Raw genomic sequence first — 21,149 nt, 5'->3', positions numbered from 1 at the left:
GTATCTCCCTAAAATGCCCAGACAGTTCAGTGTTTCATAGATTTTGTCCTCTTTTTCATCTGAATTAAAATTTTAATTTTTTGAGACTATGAACAGCTAACCGCTATACTCAGTTTCCAACAGAGTAAGCAGAAACAATTGGCACCTAAGCCATGGTAATCCCAATTTATTATAAGATCTATGTAAACACATACTAAAAATGTGCAAATTAAACTGTTCCTAATGTATTATAGGCAACTCAGTTTCTAAATAGAAACTATTGTCAGTACTCAAGAAGAGGAATATTTATCTTAGTCCTTGTCTTTCAGACTTCAGAGTGATAAGAATACTCCTGTAAACTAATTCTGTGTTTTGTACATTACAGAATTTTATGTCGAAAACTTTACCAAAATTTTATTTCAGTGTTACATCTAGATTTTCCTACTAACCTAAACCAAGAAAATACGACTTCCCTTAAAAAAAAAAAAAAGGAAATGTACAAATGAACAAGATTCTTGTGACTGTTCTCAACATTGCAAGTTTCTTAAGACAGGCATAATTTCCTTTCTCCTCCCTACCATCTTCAGCAATCAGTACACGGAAGCACAGAAGAACCAAAGGGCAAGTCTCAGCTCACCGAATGGCTGAGGTTTGGAGGGACCTCTGGAGGTCATCTGCTCCAGCCCCCTGATCAAGCAGGGCCACCTAGAGCTGGTTGCCCAGGACCGTGCCCAGGCAGTTTTTGAACATGTCCAAGGACTGGGACTCCACAGGCTCTCTTGGTCGTCCTCACCACAAAATGCGTCTTCTTGTGTTCACATGGAGTCTCCTGTGTTTCAGTTTGTATCTGTTGCCTCTTGTCCTGTCCATGGGCATCACTGAGAAGAACCTGTCTCCTTCTTCCTCATTGCTCCCTTTCATCAGGTATTCCTATACATTGACAAGATTTCCCCTCAGCCTTCTCCACCATTTTTACCTCAAAACTGCAGTTTATTTGTCCTCAAAAAAGGACCAATTGCAAAAAATCCTAAGCAATTAAGTCTTGCATGCATCTGTGCGCGCATGCACAAAATCACTTCAGAGCTTAACAAAAAATACAGACGGGCAGTGGTAGGTGAAGAAAAAAATATTTTTATGTAGTTCATAAAAATGAAACAAAGAGACATCAGGAATTACTGCACAAGCACGTACATGAAAGGTCAATATTAAGAGCATCTAAATGCTAAATCTTGACTTAGAAGTATGAGCATGTGAAATTATATGGGAAACAAAATTTCTGGGAAAGGGAACAGCTGATTTAAAACAATGCACTTACTTTCTCCCATCTATAAATAACTCTGGCCAACCTCTCATGAGTTTCCAGATAAATCTGGATAAGTCCCCTTTGTTTCCTTTCTCAACTTTCTTGACGTTTGCATTTTTTTCCAGTATCCAAGGAAAAACAGAGAGCTTTCAAATAGTCGAGGGTTTTTTATTTGTTTGTTTTCAGAAAAGGGGAACAAAACATGCAAGAGAAAAACTTCATTCCTCACAAAGGATCCCCTCCAATTTAGGATGCCCGTCCTAACTGTATCATTCTTTAATGAAAACAAGACAGGGAGAAACTAGAGCTACATAACTCAAACTAAAACAGCAGTACTTAGTCTATGAGCCAAAAAGGAAAATTTCACAACTGCCTGCTATTACTGAACCTGAGTCTTCTTAAAAAGAGCCACCTCTCGCCGAGACCCTTCTTTGATGATCCTGAGGATCTGTAACACACACAACTCATGCCTCGGCCCTTCCTCATGTCAGTTCTCACAACCTGTTCCATGCCTGGTAATATTTAATACAGAGCCCTTCTTGGGTTTCATTATCAAGCCAGAAATCTAAAATCCCAGAAATGACCACCTCAGTGAAGGACAAATGCCTTCAATTTGGGAAAAATGTTGACTGTGTCTAACACAGCACGTACAGATGCATTAAATCAGGAATTTTTACCCTAGTAATTTCAAAAGTTACAACTTACAGAATCATTGCAAAAGAGTAATAATGAATACGTAAATCAAGATATAAAGTCACCCCCATACTCCATATAATAAAATGCTACATTTTATCTAGTTTCTGTAAATGCAGTAGTCCTGCAGATGTGACGTGGGAAACATATCCCATAAGATGCAATAAGTACACACAGTAAGAACCAGGACTAAACACACAATTTTTGCAAATGCACAGTGGGTAACATTTCCGATGACAGGAGCGCAGTTAAACTACTCATAGTCTTAATTATAGCAATATGAAAGATTATCAAAATAGCTGCATTAATTACGTTTTCCCGTTAATGTCATGCATTTACAGAACTACACACACAGCCAGTTAGGTACATGAGATTTCAGAACAGGGAAAGGAGATGCATTTTTGCAAAGAAAAAAAAAAAAAAAAAAAAAAAAAGAAGATATATCACCAGCATTGGAAAGGGACTCGGGCAGAGCAGATCCTGGCGTTAAAAATATTGAATTTTCAAGTTGTCAGCATGTTTTTAATTTGCGTCTTTCTGGATGGGTTTTGAGATTCGGGGACGGACGTTGTTCTGGTCTTGGTTTTTGCTATTCCAAGACAGGTAGTACAACGCTGGATGGAATGAATCTCAGTTTAGTATTCTAAAGCCAAGTATCCAACCTGAGCTAAATCACAACTTCCACAGTCTCCAGAGAGGCTCTCCAAAAAATGATTCATTCTGCTTTCCTTAAATATCTATCTTAGGAGGAGACTAATAGCTCTCCAGAGGTGCCCAGATTCCTCCCTTAAACCACATGTCTAACTTTCAGAGAGCTAACTTTCAGTGAGATGAATTCTACTCACGGTGTACCACGATTACTGGACTTCTTGTATGTGGAAAAGTTGGCATGACAGCCCCAAGGAAAGAATCAGGTAGTAAATACAAGGGTCCTCTTTTTTTTTTTTAAATCTGAAATTTGGACCTCCAAGTACATGGGGACTTTAAGGTCCAAACTCCTGTGCAAAACTGTTCTTCCATGTAAATCCTGCTCACTAATGTACTTAATCATATGCATCACATCTACCGTAATCATACCTAGCCAGACAGCTCAGGATTATGAATAAAGGTAAGTACACTATTGAATTGAAGCCTTTAAGAGTTGGGAATATGGTTTAAATGCTAAAACTATTGTACTAATTTTTAAAACCAAAAGAATGGCGTATCTACCTACATGCCATCCCACACCAATTTCATACAGATAGTACAGAAGCCCCCTTTTAGCCTCTTTTTTTGGACATGTTAACAATGTTTTTTTAACATCTGTTGCCAAAACACATCTTTTACAATCCTTCAGAAAGACAGATAAGATCAAATGACAAGAGAAAAAAAAGGGAATATCCTTAAAAGCAGAATTTAGGTAACATGACTGAGGGGACGGTCTAGTGTTGGAGATGACAACCCAATTCCAGAATAATTAAATTCCTCCAACTGAGGAATTGCCATCATTAATTTTTGGATTAAATGAAACTAGAATAAATTTCCCTCTATACAACTGCTTCACAAGGAGACAGTCCACAGTAGTTATCGGACTTTGCATTCACACTCTACCATACCCTGTAACACCTTTCACATGTAGACGAACCAAAAGGCACTTCGGCAAAGCAACCCAGGAAATCCAGCACACCTCCTGCCCAGGCTTTTCCTGCTGCACGGGCAGAGAGGAACTCAGTCTCCAGGTACAATAAAACAACAGTTGAAAACAGAACTGCCATGAGACACCTTCTGCTATTACATCCACTTCACAAAAGTAATTCCTACATGAAAAACTTTGAGATTTAGACATATAAGTATGTACGCGCATACAAAAAAATTCATATATACACACAAACTTATGTGTGTATATATATATATAATTTATACATACATATGTATAAATAGATAAACACACACACAAGTATAAAATAGCTGAACTAAAAAGACAGTGATCTATTCTTGCTGCTTTGTGACATATAAGTAAAGCATGTTGTTTTCTTTATCCTGGAAATATTACAGACCTCAAGTCTGGTCTATCATCTCTTCACTGGAAGACTTCTTGGACATATAAAGCCATAGCTAAAAGAGCTTCTTACCCGCTGATTGAAGGTTAAAGTCTACAACTATAGATGGAAGCCTTTCCCAATTTCTCAGCTGTTTGAATTAATTGTGTTAGCAATAGTTAAGTTTTAAATAGTCCAAACAAAAAGATGGCTTCAATTTATCTTTCAAATGACAATACAGAATTCCTGACAAAATCAATTTCAAACAGAAAGCACAACATAAGAAAAACAATCCTTCAGTATGGACAAAATGTCAATTTAAACCTCCTTTATACTACCTAAAAAGCAATAGAGAATGAAATCCTTTACATATACATGATTACAAAAACACTTATTTGATTCACTGATGCTGTAGAAGTGAAACTGTATTATTTACCAAGTTTACCAGTTTGAAGGCACAATGGCTATCGCTTCATCCACATCCCATTCTATTTACAGTGAAAAACAAACAAGAAGGATCTCTAAGAAAAAAAAAGGAGATAAACACAGATGCACCCTGAGAAGTGAAATTTCACAACAAAAACATTTGTTCTGAAATACTGTTCATTGTAAACTCCCATTATCTGAACCTGTGTTCTATAACTAGGTCAATAATGTTTAATACTCAATTACAATAAAATATATTACTTGTAGATAAAAAAAATGTTAGAAGTTAAGCTCCCAGAAAAATTAATCAACCCAAACCTGACTGAAAGAAATGAGGTCTCACACAGAATCACACCACAGCTGACATCCGTCAGCATGGAAAAAATAAATAAATCTGAACCTAAAGATCTCTGACAATGTCCAGTTTTCTCGAGGAAAAAAAAAAAATGGAATGGCATAATCTAGTTGGAAATCCCATAGTGCCATCTGCATGGAGGAAAAAAAAATAAATCAAAAAGCCAAGTACGCATGCCCTTCTTTGGATCTGGAATTCCCAAAAGATTCTGTAAAATTTAAAAATCTGAAGAAAAAGGTCTTTTTATAAAATCAGATAAACGTTCTGACGCGATTTCATGACATGGTTTATAAAGTATTGGCACCAGCACAAAGAGTTCAAAGCGTTCATTCAGGAGTCACGGAGATCATCAAACCTTTAATGATTCGTAGCAGTCCCCTAGTAGCGGTTGGTTATTTACTGCATAAACTGAAGTATTTGTGGCCAGTGATCTTCGGCGCAATAATGTACTTCTGCCCGGCAAACTATTTTCTTTCTTATTCCAATAGGTAGTAAGTGCCATCAATACAGTAACAGTGGAGGCAATACCAAACGACAGGCTGTATTTGACGGTCCATATTCATCAACAATGGGTAAAGAGGTAAAATTCTAAACTCAGGCTGTACATAGCAACATCCTCCAGCAGTGGTATTAAAAAAAGAAAAAAAAAAAAAAAAAAAAAAAAAAAGAGAAACTTCATCCAAGGAAGTGCAAAAGGAAGAAACCTCTAGAATTTGTCCATTGACACAGTTTTCCTTCTCCAGAGGCCAAACAGTATTAAAGAGTGCAATAGAACTTTGAACAATCACCTCTTGGAAAAAACAAAACCAAATCCAATACTAAGATTTGGTGATTTAATAATTTTAAACATATTGCCCTTGTTTCAAACCTGCTATATTTTCATTGCTGTTTTACTGAACAAAGATGTTTGTTTTTACGCTTGACAGTGGATTTGATGCCAGTGTAAGGGACAGGTGCTAATGCATTATCCAAAGTTCTATTTTTTTATGGCACTATGCATAATAACCAAATGTATCACAAATCGAGTCTTGGCCATGACAGAAATCTGAAAAGAAAATTGCTCTGGAATTTTCTACACATTACCAGTTACGACACTAAGTACCTGCCTCAAACTTTACATCCCATACCAAGAAGCTGCTGGCAATTTTCTCTTTCGTTTCTGCTCTAAGTTGAGGTGGAAGGTTCTTGCATTTATCTGTTGTGTCATTTAGGCTGGACTGTAAAACATCACTACATCTATTTCAGGTGGAGGAAGGGATAAAAAAACCCAAACGTATCAGATACAATTCATTGCCAAAAAAACAGAAGACAACAAAGTGTCTTTTCAATCCATTCTTATACAAGCTTAAACAGATTTTCAAACAAATAATTACAGGCCAGATCATAACATCTTATGCTGCAGGCCAAACTAGAATGCTACGGTATCTGTGTATGTATATACAAATAAATCTGTATACATTTATATATACACACACAAACACATACACATAAAAAAGGAAGCACCCATCTTTTTCTTACTGCTAAATATTGAACTTCTGCTTTCACCTGGATATTAACAGAGTTTATTGTGTGTAACACCCTATAAAAGGACATTTAAGAAGACATTTTTCATTTTCTTCTCATTAAAGCCACACATATGGCTGGTATTCAAAAACATGCAGTGCCACCAACTAACACAGAGTAAATAAATTCTTAGGTACAATATCAACTCTTTAAGAAATGCATAATATTTTTAAATGTATTTTACCCATTTGTGTAGCTAATGAATACTTTCCACTATTTCATAGGGGTTCTATATTCTTCTTAAAAAAAGTCAGCACAAATTCACAGGAAACAACTCTGTCAAACGAATTCCACAGCAGCATATGTAGTGAGTCATTGGGTGAAACTCTTTTTTATGAACACATTAGGAAAGTTGGCATTCAGTTCTAGGACAACTCTATTATCAATCTGTGAACAGAAGGACACATCGAGTAAAGAAAGATCTTTACAGGACTCCAGCAATTTTCTTAAAGATGCAGGGCTTACCATCCTCGTTCCTGTTCAAAAACAAACAAAAAAAAGAAAATAAATTGTAAAGTTACTGAGAACAGTCTTTTTTTTTTTTAAAAGCTGCTAATACTGTGTCATGAAAAAAATGCTACTATAATGCATCTTTTGTTTAGATTATTTCCATTAGATTTCAACTGCAAAACTTCTCAGAGACAGCGCAGAGCTTTTGCCTTTAAGCAGCCTATTGTATTTTCCTAACCCAACTGCTTAAGTAACTCCATCATTTTCTATTGGGAGCAACTTCACAGCTTCAAGGAGAATTTCTAACTGCAGAAGCTGACCCAAAGTACCCACAGCCACGAGATGTCCCAGTGACCAGACACTAGGCTTCGGCAACAAGCAACACAGTATGACACACTCACGTTCTCATGACTCTCCTGCTGACTGCGATGACCAGCACAGCACACGAGCTATTACGGGCTACTCCAATTCCATATAAATCAGCAGGGCTTCTAGGGCTCTAAAGCGAGTATGGCTACTACGCACGGGCAGGGGCAGCTGTTCAAGAAACATACCTATATATACGCTAACTGTAACAGAAAACGCACTATTTACCCCTGTCAAAAACGTGACCACAGTGGCTGAACTCTTAAGTGCCACCACAGGGTCAGAAAAATAGGTGTTTATACATCCACACACCCATTATAGCTGACGCAAATCTAGTCAGTGCAGTCAATGATGCTTAGCACAGGATTCAGCTGACTGGGCACCGGGGTAGGATTCAGTTGCCTGAAGTGCTTAGTGCCCCTTGGGGCTCCTTACACTGTGTAGGACATCCACACAGAGCTGACAGGACACTGGACCCACAGGAGGAGACCCACGCCTTACTGGAACAGCTGGAAGCCAGGCAGGTTACTCTGGGCAAGCGAACCAAATCTGGTCTACAGTGGGCTAAATCGCTCATCAAGCTCTCCTGACTCTACAGAGTTTGCACATCCAATATGACTACAGAAACCTGGTGGTAGACACTTCAACTTACACAGCTCCACCTTGAACTGAACTTCACCCCATAAAGCCATCTAGTCCAGGATCTTGTCTATGGACAGTCATAAATGCTCCCCCACACACCAAAAAAAACCCCACAAACCAAACAAACAAACAAAAAAAAAACCCAAAAGCAAGAGCAGATTTTTAAAACAGCTTTTAAAAGTTACCTGTTCAGACATTTCTGAGGCTACCTTTCATGAATGCCACTACTTTTCTGAACGTTTTTTACACTTACGGCCCCTTCACATGAGTTCTATAGTTTAACTATATAATGTTAAAAAAAAAAAAAAAAAAAATCAACCTTAAACCCACTGTCTATTAATTTCAATAATTAAGGGGCAATGAAACACAAAGAAGTAGTGAGAGATCATTCCCAGTTCACTATTTCCACACTATTCATAATCTCTTTTGTTCCCTCAAGGCTGCGTGTTTTCCAGACTCTCTTGTATCTCAGATGACCCCTGTTGTCTTGTTTCTGCACTAACTTAGTACTTTTGAATATTGGATAACCAGAACCACGCAGTGCACCGAGCACAAAGTCAGTAACTCCACAAAGAGCTCTTACGGCGTTTTCTCCCTTTCCTTCCTAAGAAATCCTAACTTGTTTGCCCATTCAAATGCTGCTGAGCAATGAGCTGATTTTTTCAGAAAATTGTCCACAGGATCTCTTTCCTACAAAACAGTAATTAATATAAAGCCGCCCATCATATGCTTAGTTAATGTTATTTTGCCTCATGATTTACTTTGCACTTGATGGAACAATTTTCCTCCAGCTTTATCATCTGTTTACTATCATAAGATCATTCTGCAATTTTTCAGTGTTAAATTCTTCAGCTTAAGATTTTTCTACCCTGAATATCTGTGCATTACCCTCTGCTACAGCATTATTTGTCCCTTTGCCTGGATTACTGAAACAGATCAATACAAACCCTTGATGATCACAGTACTGACATAACTTCATTGTGAAAAGAGATGATAGGTTCTTATTCTTGCTTGTCTTTCAAACACTCATTACAATCCAGGAGAAGACAGCTAAGTTACAAAAGCAGAACAACCTTGGCTAAAGCTTTTGAAAATCCAGTCCTCTATGGACTGGATCAGTGCTCACCTTCACCAAGAACTCCAAGGAATTCTAAAAGATTGGAGAGGTGTAACTATACTATCCTCACAGGGATGCAGCTCTCCTTCAAAATATCGTAATGGCCTTCATGTTCACTGACTGGCTGACTTTCTTATGGTTGCAACCAGTTTACACAGAGCAAGAGACAATCGTACCATTCTGTAGCTTCTAACCTGCACCTTTTACAGAAGATTGTGCCATGTTTGTAACCCTTCACTCCTCTAGTGCTGAGGTTGATTTAAGTGACAGATCACACACCAGAAATAAAAATTCCACAGCCTTGTATTTGAGCTCATTTAGAACTGCTGCATAAACACCATTTAGTCCTAACAATGTATTATTGTTCGATATATCGATTTGTTCAAAAGCTTTCTGTATTGGCATTCCAATTTAAGGCGGCTTTCCAGACTAATCTCCTGGGAAGAATGGCTCTGACATGGCAGTCTACTTGATCCCCCTTGCCATGAACACTAACTGACAGATAACATTTCTCCTGCAATGGCTTTCTCGTATCTGAGCGACCCTTTACATCTGGCTTATCTACCAAGCTCAGTAACTCTTGTAAACCTCTTCTAACACATCTGAAATACAGTTCTAGCATTTGCCTTTAGATAATAGTTCCTTAATATCTCATTCTGCCTTACTGTGATTTTGTTTCGCTTTCTAGAGCTCATCTCCCCGTTTTCCTTCTCTGAACAGGATTCACTTCCAGAAAGATGTCTCTCTCTTCAGTCATCTCCTTTACTCTTCTTTGTAAGCAAGGGGGTGTCTAAGTCTGGTCTTCACTTCTTCTACAGTAGGCTCTTGGGTTAGTTGGTCTGAGATATCATTTAACATCACCTGAAAACAGTTTTTGCTATCATGCCCCCAAATTTTACTTCGTCTACACGGAGGTAATCAAAGCTTGTCATTATTATTATTGTGATTTTTAGCTCCCTTGTCATTATATGATCACTATCACCACAACTGTCTAGTGGTTGAAGTAACACTCCTTATGGCCATACACAGAAATTCTGTAACAGGCTTCAGTTATTCACTTCACTTGACCATAATTTTACCAGAGTACCACTGTCCTACCAGTATGATCTGCCCTACTATTCCAACTGAAACTCTAGGAACAACCCATTATGCTACTCATCTTTTTTCCCACCAAGCCTTAAAATTGCTACTGCATCAGCACCTTCATTTAAAACCAGTCTCATTTACGCATCACAGCTTTTCCGCTTCAAGATCCAAATACGCGTTTCTACAGAAATGCTAGATCTAGATGCCTCGCCACAGACATTTTGTGTAGGATGTTCTTCATTCCTTCCTACCTGAACTTCAACAGTTCTTCTACCATTTCATCTAAGGTTTTTAATGGTTTTGTAACTAAATAGGCCATCCTAAATTGCATGCTTTACTGCACCTGTTTCTTTTTCACCTCCTCAGGCTTAAGTTTTCATGTTAGGAAATATCTTTTTCTAAAAGCTAAAAAGACCAGCAATCTAGTTAGGGTTTGGTTATCCACATCACGGGATAAGCAAATATCATCCGCAGCCTTACTTTTATTTATACAATGTACAATTGTTGATATATATTTCTTAAAAGCACATTCGAAAGCATTTCAGAAGTGTAATACAGCACATTTTCCTTTGTCTTGGAAAGGCTGACAATGTTTCCTGCTAGTTAGCTGTATAGTGCAGTTTTCTAGAGTTTGGAGGCCTTTGGACCTTTGTTACCTACTACAACTTTTCCTACATGGACTAATGGGTTATTTCTCAGAATAAATACATAACCGGTATATTAAAATCTGCTATTTAATTTTGTTGCTCTGTTTATTCCATGAAAAAATTCTCTGGTATTGCCTTTGTAAAAGGCACTTCTGAGTAATGATTTCTTTGCTAGAACAATTATGTTTATTAGCTGTAAATGACTTCATTTATATCTATTGCATATCCAAGTCTTCAAATTCTGTTCAGGAGACCTGCGTGTGATGGCTATAAAAATTGCCAGAGCCCCAGTTTCTAGGGCAAAGGATACTACTACACAGCAAATAGTATTTAAGAGTAGAGACCCTGAAAACAATTAGCACTATTCCCTCGAACGTTCTTACATTTCCTTTCCTCCCCTAGACCAGCCAGATTAGCCTTTTATTCTTTACATTTTATTCAATCTATTGCACACAACTCAAATTCTAAATTTTAACATGCTACACATTTTCATGTTTGAATTGACTAACTACGTGTTGATGCTCTCAAGCTAAAGCTGAAAATTTTGACAGCTGGCAAGGGGGCAGTTAGGTTTTGTGTTGCTCAGGAAGGCGTAGGAGGTGTTGGTATGTAGATAGGAATACATGAATTTTGCGGTAACAAGGGTGTCTACTTTTCATTACTCTTTTTGTGCAGGACAGAGGCAGTCAGGACTTTTGGGGAACGAGGTTAAGACGATTTATTCTTCATCCCTGACAGCAGCTGGTACCCCCACAGCAACATAACTAAGCACCTGATATGATGTACAAGAAAAGCTTTTGGCACTGCCAATTCAGGCTGTCATCACTGCTCAACGCTGATCACAGTCTGAAGACTAGTTTTTAACTACGGGTCTAGAGGTGCCCACTTAACTTTTGATAGCACTGGCTGATATGCTCCATCACTACAAAACTGTCAGATGATCACAGACGGACCACTCTACTGCAGAGAGGAAACCCACCATGTCAGTCAGTGGAAAAGATGTCGGCAGAGAAGGAAACGATCCTTTTAAGCTGGCAGCTCAGTATGTAATGGGTAAAAGAAAGCGCAGAAGTAAAACTTCAAGAAGCACACCCTCATGTACTCAGTGACACACTTACATCATGCTTCCTCTTCCAAATTGTATTATAATACTGCAGATATGGATCCAACTTAGGATTTATTTTTTATACAGAAATTTACCTTCTGAAGTATGTTTTGCACACTACAGACAGCCACCCATCAAACAATGCTTTACATGGACCAGTAAGTTTATGGACCCCTTGAAAACTGGCAATTTTCATCTTCTACAAAGTCCTCTGATTCTGTAACAAGGGAATTGCCAAATGATAACGGAGAGACAAAGTAAAGGACAGATGGCTAGCAAGCTGCAGGACCTACCACCTGAGAACAGCATCCAGGGAACACACAACATTCATTTTGTAACACTTAAATAAATGACACACAGTTCAAGAAGATTTCTTTCAGCAGCTTAGACTCCTCCAGTCCTGAAGCTATTGTGGTGATAAATAATCTATAACTGAAACAAAAAGTTTTCCCTAACAAGTCCATAAATTCTAACTACTGCAGAGAGAAGTCAGTACAGTATTGTCAGTGCTGGTGACTGCAGCGCAAGGTAAGACATCCTGATCCCTACTTAGGTAAGTGCCTCTATGTAGCAAAAAACCTCAAGCTTTTACACAGCTTTGTTGAAGCAAAAAAAGTTCTCATTCAGCATGCACTGCTAACCTAGCAGCAATACTTCTACACCCTTCACAATGCATGTACAAGCCAGACATTTCTGTACTTGGGAGACGACAAAGGATACAATGAGAGTACCTCTCGTTCATTCACATCATAGAGAAGACCCACTGTTCAAGGTTACTTTTGCAAAGCTGAGCACTGACCTCAAGGCCTCTAACAGCTTCAGACCTGTCGTCACACTTCTTCAAAAGCACAAAAACATATTAAGCATTTATATAGCTGACAGTAACAGGACAGCCCTACATCAGCTGCCAAAAGTTAAAGCACATACAGAGATTTATGACTTTCTTGGTACTGCTATGCTGTGAGAGACTAGCTCTTTAGTTCAGACAACAGCGACTTCTGCACTTACACGGGAACGCCTGGCAGCTTTACCTCCAGATGACCTGATGTGGTTTCACTTGACAAGTCTTTCATTTAACCACAGGCTGTAATAGTTCCCATATTCAGACAAAGAAATGAACACAGTTTCTTTGCTGTTGCCAGAAAAGCTGGGTAAGTCCTTCACATATCTCGTACCACCTTGTACTGACTCTTTCACAGCAGAAGACAAACTTTTCCCTCCCCTACTAAGTATTCCTCTAAAAGAAAAAAGCGAGGTCTGGAAGGTAGGTAGTAAGGTTTTTGGTAACATCTTGCAGATAATTCAACTGGATATCCTCTGGAGAGCACCTATCTGAACCAAACATGCAGTCTCACTGGGAAAGGCTGCCTACAAATCCATTTGACTCAGGAATACTGGTAAGCAGCCAGGGAACAGAACAAATTGCTTTTCCATGTTCACACGTTATTTTTCCACAAAAACATCAATAAGATGATAAACTGAATCCGAACATGAATTCAACTGCTAAAGGAGAAGTGTGGCAACAAACCTCCACTGCCGGCAGAAAGGCAAAAGAAGCATCAGACTATCTACTGGCTTAACATAGCCAAACTGTTCATTGGACAGCCTCTGGTGTAGTGAAAAGGTCAGACCATTTTGTGGGCAGACATAATGCCATTATAATAGAAATGCATGAGAGTGGGTGGTCAGGAGAACAAGTGGTTATGAAAGACTTCATTCACTATGCAGTTTGGAAACTTTTCGTGTCTGACTAGGGAAATGTACCCTTGATAATGTAGCTACAGAATAGATTCCCTAAAGATAAGAAAAACACATTACCTCCTGTGGACATATACATCAAGTTTCTACAATTTGTACTAGGTGGAGTTAAGTTTTTATCTTCATCCTCCTTTCCCACGTTGGTCAGAAGGAAACTTCCACAGTCAGAGATGAGTAAAACACATTTCGTGATAGAAAAGCGTGTACTAGCTATACTGGAATGACAATCTGAAGTGACATGAATGTTGGGACTGATTGCATCATCAGTAAAGTTTGCCAAAGACACCAAGTTGTGTGGAGTGGCTGACACACTGGAGGGAAGGGATGACACCCAGAGGGACCTGGGCAGGCTTGAGATGTGGGCCTGTGCAAAACTCATTAAGTTCTACAAGGCCAAGTGCAAGGTCCTGCACCTGGTCTGGGGTAATCCCATGCACAAATACAGGCTGGGCGGAGAATGGATTGAGAGCAGCCCTGAGGAGAGGGACTTGGGGGTGTTGGTGGATGACAAGCTCAACTTGAGCCAGCAATGTGCGCCACCAGCCCAGACGGCCAACTGTAGCCTGGGCTGCATCAAAGGAAGCATGGCCAGCAGGTCAAGGGAGGTGATTCTGCCTCTCTACTCTGCTCTCGTGAGACCCCACCTGGAATACTGCAACCAGCTCTGGAGCCCTCAAAGTAAGAAGGACATGGACCTGTTGGAGCGGGTCCAGAAGAGGGGCATGAAGATGATCAGAGGGTTGGAGCACCTCTCCTATGAGGACAGGCTGAGAGAGTTGGGGTTGTTCAGCCTGGAGAAGACTCCAGGGAGACCTTATAGCAGCCTTCTAGTATCTGAAGGGCAGCCTACAGGAAGGCTGGGGAGGGACTTTTTACAAGGGCATGCAGTGATAGGATGATGGGGAATGGCTTCAAACTGGAAGAAGGTAGATTTAGATTAAACATTAGGAAGAAACTTTTCACTATGAGGTTGGTGAGGCACTGGAACAGGCTGCCCAGGGAAGATGGGGATGCCCCATTCCTGGAAGTGTTCAAGGCCAGGTTTGATGGGGCTTTGAGTGACCTGGTCTAGTGGAAGGTGTCCTTGCCCATGGCAGGGGGGTTGGAACTAGATGATCTTTAAGGTCCTTTCCAACCTAAACCATTCTGTGATTCATATGGTAAAATTTTTTGTAATGAGAATTGATGATAGACTTAAACTTGCTTGGACCATTATTCAAGTTGGGGGCCTCAGTTCCTTCTGGAACCTCTCTCAACCTAGATGTAGTATTTTCATTAAAATTATTAAATATTAAAAATGCACAGTGCAGCTAATTTCTTCCCTTCAATTTAAATCTCCCTTTTTCAACTAACCCTGTGAAAATAAGTCAGTAAAAGCACAAAGAAATTTCTCCCACGTTGATGTCACAAATATCCCGTCTGTCCTACATTATTCTAAAAAGAAAACCTCATATTCCACTGTAAAAAGAATAAATTAAGTATCATGCAAAACTACATTTCTCAAACTCCTTACTCAAGAGTCCAAAGTATATTTACTTTAGATTTCTAAAAATATTTTAAACTATAGAAGCTGCAGAGGATTAGAAATTTAAGATTTGCTATGTTTCTTGCCCCTCATCTCTTCTTTCCCACCTTAGTAAAAAGTCCATTTAAGTTTTGCTGTTAATTACCTCTTCCTCTTTAATGAGTCAAATTCAATTCCTGGTAAAAGTGACAAAAAAGTTCAATATTTCTTGGTGTATTTGTATTGCGCAAAAGCAGAAATCTGTTTATTGATCACAGACTTGCACTATAAATATCCTTGTCACACTTCACAGAAATAAAACAATAAACAAAAGCAGAAAGAAGGAGAAGATTGGATCTTCTGATAGTCAAAAGAGAAAGATTTCAGTTAAAAAAAACTAATGGCCATGAAAGTAAAAGTTATTGGAAAAATCCTGCACTTAAATCCAGTTTAAGTAATTCATACTAAGCAGTCAAACTACATGGTTGGTATAAATCCACTGGATTCTGCGTCAGAAACTCACTGCAATGAGTAAAACTCCCCTCCATTGTTTTTGATATGCTAAACCATAATTCTAAGAAATATTTATTTAAAAATATGTCTAGAAGACAGTTTTGTCTTAAGGACTTCTTTTTAACTGCAAGGCTTGTGAGACACAGTAAGAAATATACCAATAGTCCTACATTTTCTTACCCAATATATCCAGCTGCCGCAAATGTGTACAGTTAGCAGCAAGCTCCTCGATGTCTGTGTCACACACAGACCTGTTGGCCGTAAGAAAGAGTTTTTGCAAGTTTGGGAGTTTACGTGCAAGGTTTGTGAAACAGCCTGTACTGCTCTGTAACGTAGGGCACCAGCCAAGATCAAGTTCTTCCAAAAGCTGGCAGCCTGAAGCCAGTTCTGCTATTCCGCTTTCAGTTATGTTTTTACATCTCCACAAATCCAGACTGCGAAGCTTTTTGCATTTTGCTCCCATCATGCTTGCTATAAGATCATAGTCTTCAATCTGCAAGGAAAGCAAACACTTTGTCATGTATACCATCCTTCCAGACATACATAGGTGTTTCAAGATTTGCTTGCTAACACACCTACAGATCTGTCTTAAGCATTTGTCATTTCTCAAGAGCTTTGAAAATTATTCACTGTAGAGCACAGGGAGGTCTACTTTTACAAAAGACAAAAAAGAAAATAAATTTCCTATCAATTCCGAGACATACGTGTTTTTAAATTCACATGATTCTAAAGATCTGTGAAAAGCGAAAAGTTCATTTCCTTTTTATTGCACAGTTGTTTTTCCTTCAAAAGATGATTAAAACTGTTTTTATGACCATAGGCACTGCCACCATAAGCATATGCAGATTGAAGAATGTGCTTATTTCCATTCGAGGTTGATCAGTCACTGCATCTTCTTATGGAAGCCTTATTACTTACCTTGGGCAATCCAAAGAGACTAAAACTGGGTCCCACTATACAGGCAGAAGGAATGAAATCCACTATCAAAAACCATAGGAATACTATGACTCTTGGAAAAACGTAGTCACACTGCCTTCCTCTTCTGTCCAAGAGTCAAAGCAAGGAAGACTGAGCAAATTCTGCTTCGTTGCTTGCTTCTTGAGCTACAAGGGAGGTCAGCTAAGTCTTCCTGGTGAGTTATGGGGAATGCCTACCGCCAGGGCCAGCAGCAAGCCAGAATCCCTCTACACACAGCTCTGGCACACACATGCAATATAGCTCAAGTGAGCACCCCGCAGGAATTGCTTCTGTCCCCATATTCTCTTTCTCTAAATCTGTGAGGGTGCCCAGCAAGTCTATGACTCAAAATGACTCTAGTTGAAAATATTTCTCTCACGGTTACTACTGTAGGGTCAGACACAAGCGTTAATCTGCTAGGAATGATGACTTGGTCTGAATAAAAATCGGTAAGTCTTGATTATTAGTTTTGGAAAGAAAAAAAAGGATTATGCATGTAAAGAACGCCCCAAAATTTAGAAAGAGGCTGAAGAACTATAAGAAAGCCTACAAGCTATGTTTTAGGCCTACTGAACTAGCATGTAACTCTTAAGTGTATGACCAAGCTGCATTCATCTTGGACCTTTCAAGAGAGCATAGTATAATTTCAACCCAGCATTTCACATGTCTTTGTGAAACACAAACCTAGGTCTAGTTCCGAGGCAAGCACGCACATACGCACGCATACACACACATATATATAAAAATGTACACACACCCTCCCTGCGTGGTGGAAGTACTCACCATGACGCAGCTGCCCAGGCTGAGGTGCTGCAGCTCCGAGCAGAAGTTCAGAATACTGAGCAGGGCTGTTTGCTGCCCCGGGGGAACACATCAGATGGAAATATAGAAAGTGAAACAAAGAGAAGAGGTCAATTAGACATTAAAGGCTGTCACTGCATTTCCTGAAATACAGCTCAAAACTCTGTTACAGACACCACAAATGCCACTTAATGAGTCCCTGGGTACGTTACACATTGATTGGGTTAAAGCAACGGTAATCGTTACAAACCTTTATGCAAGTCACTTTGGATGCGGTTTTGCATTGCCCTGAAGATACCTACACACCCATGACCTATCTGCTCGTTTCCCACAGGAAAGCTGCTGAAGAAGTGTGGCAAGTTCAAACAACAGGCAAGGCCAGCCCGAAAACACAGAGGGCTGGCGACATACCAGAAGAACAGCAGAGGCTCTGACATTCGCTCATCAGCTGCAGCCTGATGGAACTGCCAATAGAGCTGCGCAGCACCAGGACCGAGCTGGTGACTTTAATGTCAAAGAGGTCTCTGTGCTGACAAGGATGCTGACAACCATTGAGCACCTGTCACTACTTGCATGCAGATCGAAACAGATAAGGTGTATTTTACAGTCATGTTCCTGCCATTTAACATGGCCATTCTTTTCAGAAAGTAGTGTGCGTTGCTCAGCCTGAAACTGTACTGGGACATCAGATGCGTCTTACGAAATTAAAGTACACGGCTGTTCTGTTCCACAACAAAGGAAACTTCATGGGGTTTTATTTGTGTTTCTAAGATACAGAAAAGACTCTTCTGTATTGTCTGTAGCCATATTTTGTTTTGTAGCTGGAAATACGTAGAGTGCAAAGAAGAACATAGTCTGCAATTCACATCACAAATAGCCGTGCATCATACTTCAAACACTCACCACTTCATTAGGACTTTGTAATCTGTATGAGCTTGAAACTGGGAATAAGTTTCACAACGTATTAACAACAGAAGTCTGTGGACCTCTACAGGATATACAACTGTTTCTAACGATAAAAAACCCAAGCAATATACAAAATAATCTACTGCTAATAAGTGGAATTCCTACAAGAACTCTAGTCAACAATATTTCTACGCAGGAGTAGTATAATATATATTTAAATATAAATTTAGTTGGTACAATGCTTTATTTAGTTTCCTCAGTTTTTTATATTCTAGTGCAACTTGGCATGAACATGATGTTTTGGCATACCACGGTGAAGAAATATCTGGTCCCTTGCACTCAAAGGCTGGCAGACACAGAACAGGGAGACAGCACGGGGTACTCGTGGAGACCAATTCAGACATCTAATTTAGGTGTCTCCAAGGAGCAATAAGAAACACCCTACACTTGACGTGTATGGAGCCCCAGCATCCAACTTGACCTTCTAAGATTTGATTTCCCAATGGCAGCCTAAAAATAGATGCTATGAGTAAACCTTCCTCACATATATCTGAGAACGATCAAAGAATCATAGAATGGTTTGGGTTGGAAGGAACCTTAAAGACCATCTAGTTCCAATGCCCCTGCTGTCAGCAGGGACACCTTCCACTACACCACTCAAAGCCTCATCCAACCTGGCCTTGAACACTTCCAGGGATGGGGCCTCCACAACTTCTCTAGGCAACCTATTCCACTGTCTCACCATCCTGACAGCAGAGTTTCTTCCTAATATCTCATCTAAATCTATCCTCTCTCAGTGTAAAACTGTTACCCCTCGTCCTAACACTACACTCCCTGATAAAGAATCCCCCTTTAAGTACTGAAAAGCTGCAATAAGGTCTCTCCCTAGAGTCTTCTCTTCTCCAGGCTGAACAACCCCAACTCTCTCAGCCTGCCCTCATAGGAGAGGTGCTTCACCCTTCTGATCACCTTCATGGCCCTCCTCTGGAGCCGCTCCAATATGTCCATGTCTTTCCAATGCTGAGGGCTCCAGAGCTAGATGCAGTACTCCAGGTAGGGTCTCATAAGAGTGGAGTAGAGGGGCAGAATCACCTCCCTCGACCTGCTGGCCATGCTTCCTTTGATGCAGCCTAGGATACGGTTGGCTTTCTGGGTAGCAAACACAAATTGCTGGCTCACGTTTAGCTTGAAATCCACCAACACCCCCAAGTCCCTCTCCTCAGGGCTGCTCTCAATCCATTCTCCGCCCAGCCTGTATTTGTGCATGGGATTGCCCTGACTCACATGCAGGACCTTGCATTTGACTTTGTTGAACTTCATGAGGTTTGCACAGGTCCACCAGGAAGACTGTCCAGGTCCTCTGGGTGGCATCCCTTCCCTCCAGAGTGTCAGCTGCTCCACAGATCTTGGTGTCTTTGGCAAGCTTGCTGATGGTGCAATCAATTGGTCTTCCCTTATCCACCACCACTGTAACCCGATCGTAGAAAGCCATCAAATTTGTCAGGCATGATTTGCCTTTAGTGAAGCCATGTTGGCTGTCCTCAGTCACCTCCTCATTTTCCATGTGCCTTCGCATAGTCTCCAGGAGGATCTGCTCCATGATTTTGGCAGGCACAGAGGTGAGACTGACCAGCCTGTAGTTCCCCGGGTCTTCCTTTTCTCCCTTTTCAAAAGTGGGAGTTATGTTTCCCCTTTTCAAGCTGGTGAGAACTTCACCGGACTGCGACGACTTCCCAAATATGATGGACAGTGGCTTAGCAGCTTTATCTGCCAGTTCCCTCGGGACTCGCAGATGCATCTCATCACGTCCCACGGATTTGTGCACCTTCAGGTTCCTTAGTTGGTCTCAAACTGATCTTCTCCTACAGTGGGCAGTTCTTCATTCTCCCAGGCCCTGCCTCTGCCTTCTGCCACATGGGTGGTGTGGCTAGAGCCCTTGCTGGTGAAGACTGAGGTAAAAAAGGCATTGAGTACCTCAGCCTTCTCCATGTCCTGGGTAACCAGGTCTCCCATTTCCTTCTGGAGAGGGCCCACATTTTCCCTAGTCTTCCTTTTATCACTGACGTAGCTGTAGCAGCTTTTCTTGTTGCCCTTGACATCCTTGGCCAGACTTAACTTTGTCTGGGCTATGGCTTTCCTAACCTGATCTGTGGCTGCTTGGACAATTTCTCTCTATTCCTCCCAGGCTACCTGTCCTTGTTTCCACCCTCTGTAGGATTCCTTTTTGTGTTTGAGCTTGTCCAGGACCTCCTTGTTCATCCATGCAGGCCTCCTGGTGTTTTTGCCTGACTTCCTCTTTGTTGGGATGCACCAGTCCAGTGCTTGAAGGAGGCGATCCTTGAATATTAACCATCTTTCTCAGAGTCCTCTTCCCACCAGGGCATTATCCCATCATACTCTTGTCAAGCAGATCCCTGGAGAGGCCAAAGTCTGCTCTCCTGACATCCAGGGTAGTGAGCTTGTTATGTGGCCTCCTTGCTGCTCCAAGGGTCTTGAACTTCACAATTTCATGGTCACTGCAGCCAAGACTGCCCTTGAGCTTCCCATTCGCCACCCTCCTTGTTGGTGAGAACAAGGTCCAGCATAACGCATATCTTAGTAGAGGTCTTACAAAGCCACTGACCCCTTGCTTGCTTTACTTTCATTCATGTTTTTAAAGAAAAAGGTAGCTACAGAATTAAACACAAGAGCATTAAAAAGTCATTATTAGAGATGTAACACTTAAGAACACTTTAAAGCTAGTAAATGTGTAAATATCCAATATGTTTTAAGCAACATACTTATTAAGCAAATGCTTCATTTGGGTCATTAAACCTGAATAAATGAGCAACTCCAAGAGAATGAGACAGTCTTTACTATTTAACTCAGTGAAAGCTAAGAGCTTTAGAACCTACTCAGGTGCACAAATTAAGAGCAAAATCCCCAAACCCCTCTCTACAAACCTTAAATAGCAGAGCTAA

General features: G+C 40.3%; 1 protein-coding gene across 1 annotated transcript in view; it reads right to left on the bottom strand.

Moving 5' to 3' along the window:
• Window positions 1-6,091: 6,091 nt before the first annotated feature.
• FBXL4 (F-box and leucine rich repeat protein 4) overlaps window positions 6,092-21,149 on the bottom strand; it is a 65,945-nt gene continuing 50,887 nt past the window's right edge. Inside the window, exons 7-9 of the mRNA XM_082481019.1 lie at window positions 17,266-17,337; window positions 15,706-16,018; window positions 6,092-6,813 (exon numbers count right to left, since the gene is read on the bottom strand). Coding sequence (XP_082337145.1) covers window positions 6,650-6,813; window positions 15,706-16,018; window positions 17,266-17,337 — 549 coding nt within the window. The 3' untranslated portion in view covers window positions 6,092-6,649. The remainder of the gene's footprint in view (window positions 6,814-15,705; window positions 16,019-17,265; window positions 17,338-21,149) is intronic.

This window comes from Vanellus vanellus, assembly GCF_965231255.1.
Source record: "Vanellus vanellus genome assembly, chromosome: 3".
NCBI classification, from domain to species: Eukaryota; Metazoa; Chordata; class Aves; order Charadriiformes; family Charadriidae; genus Vanellus; species Vanellus vanellus.
The sequence above is the reverse complement of the archived record's forward strand: the minus strand, read 5'-3'. Positions and strand labels throughout refer to the sequence as shown.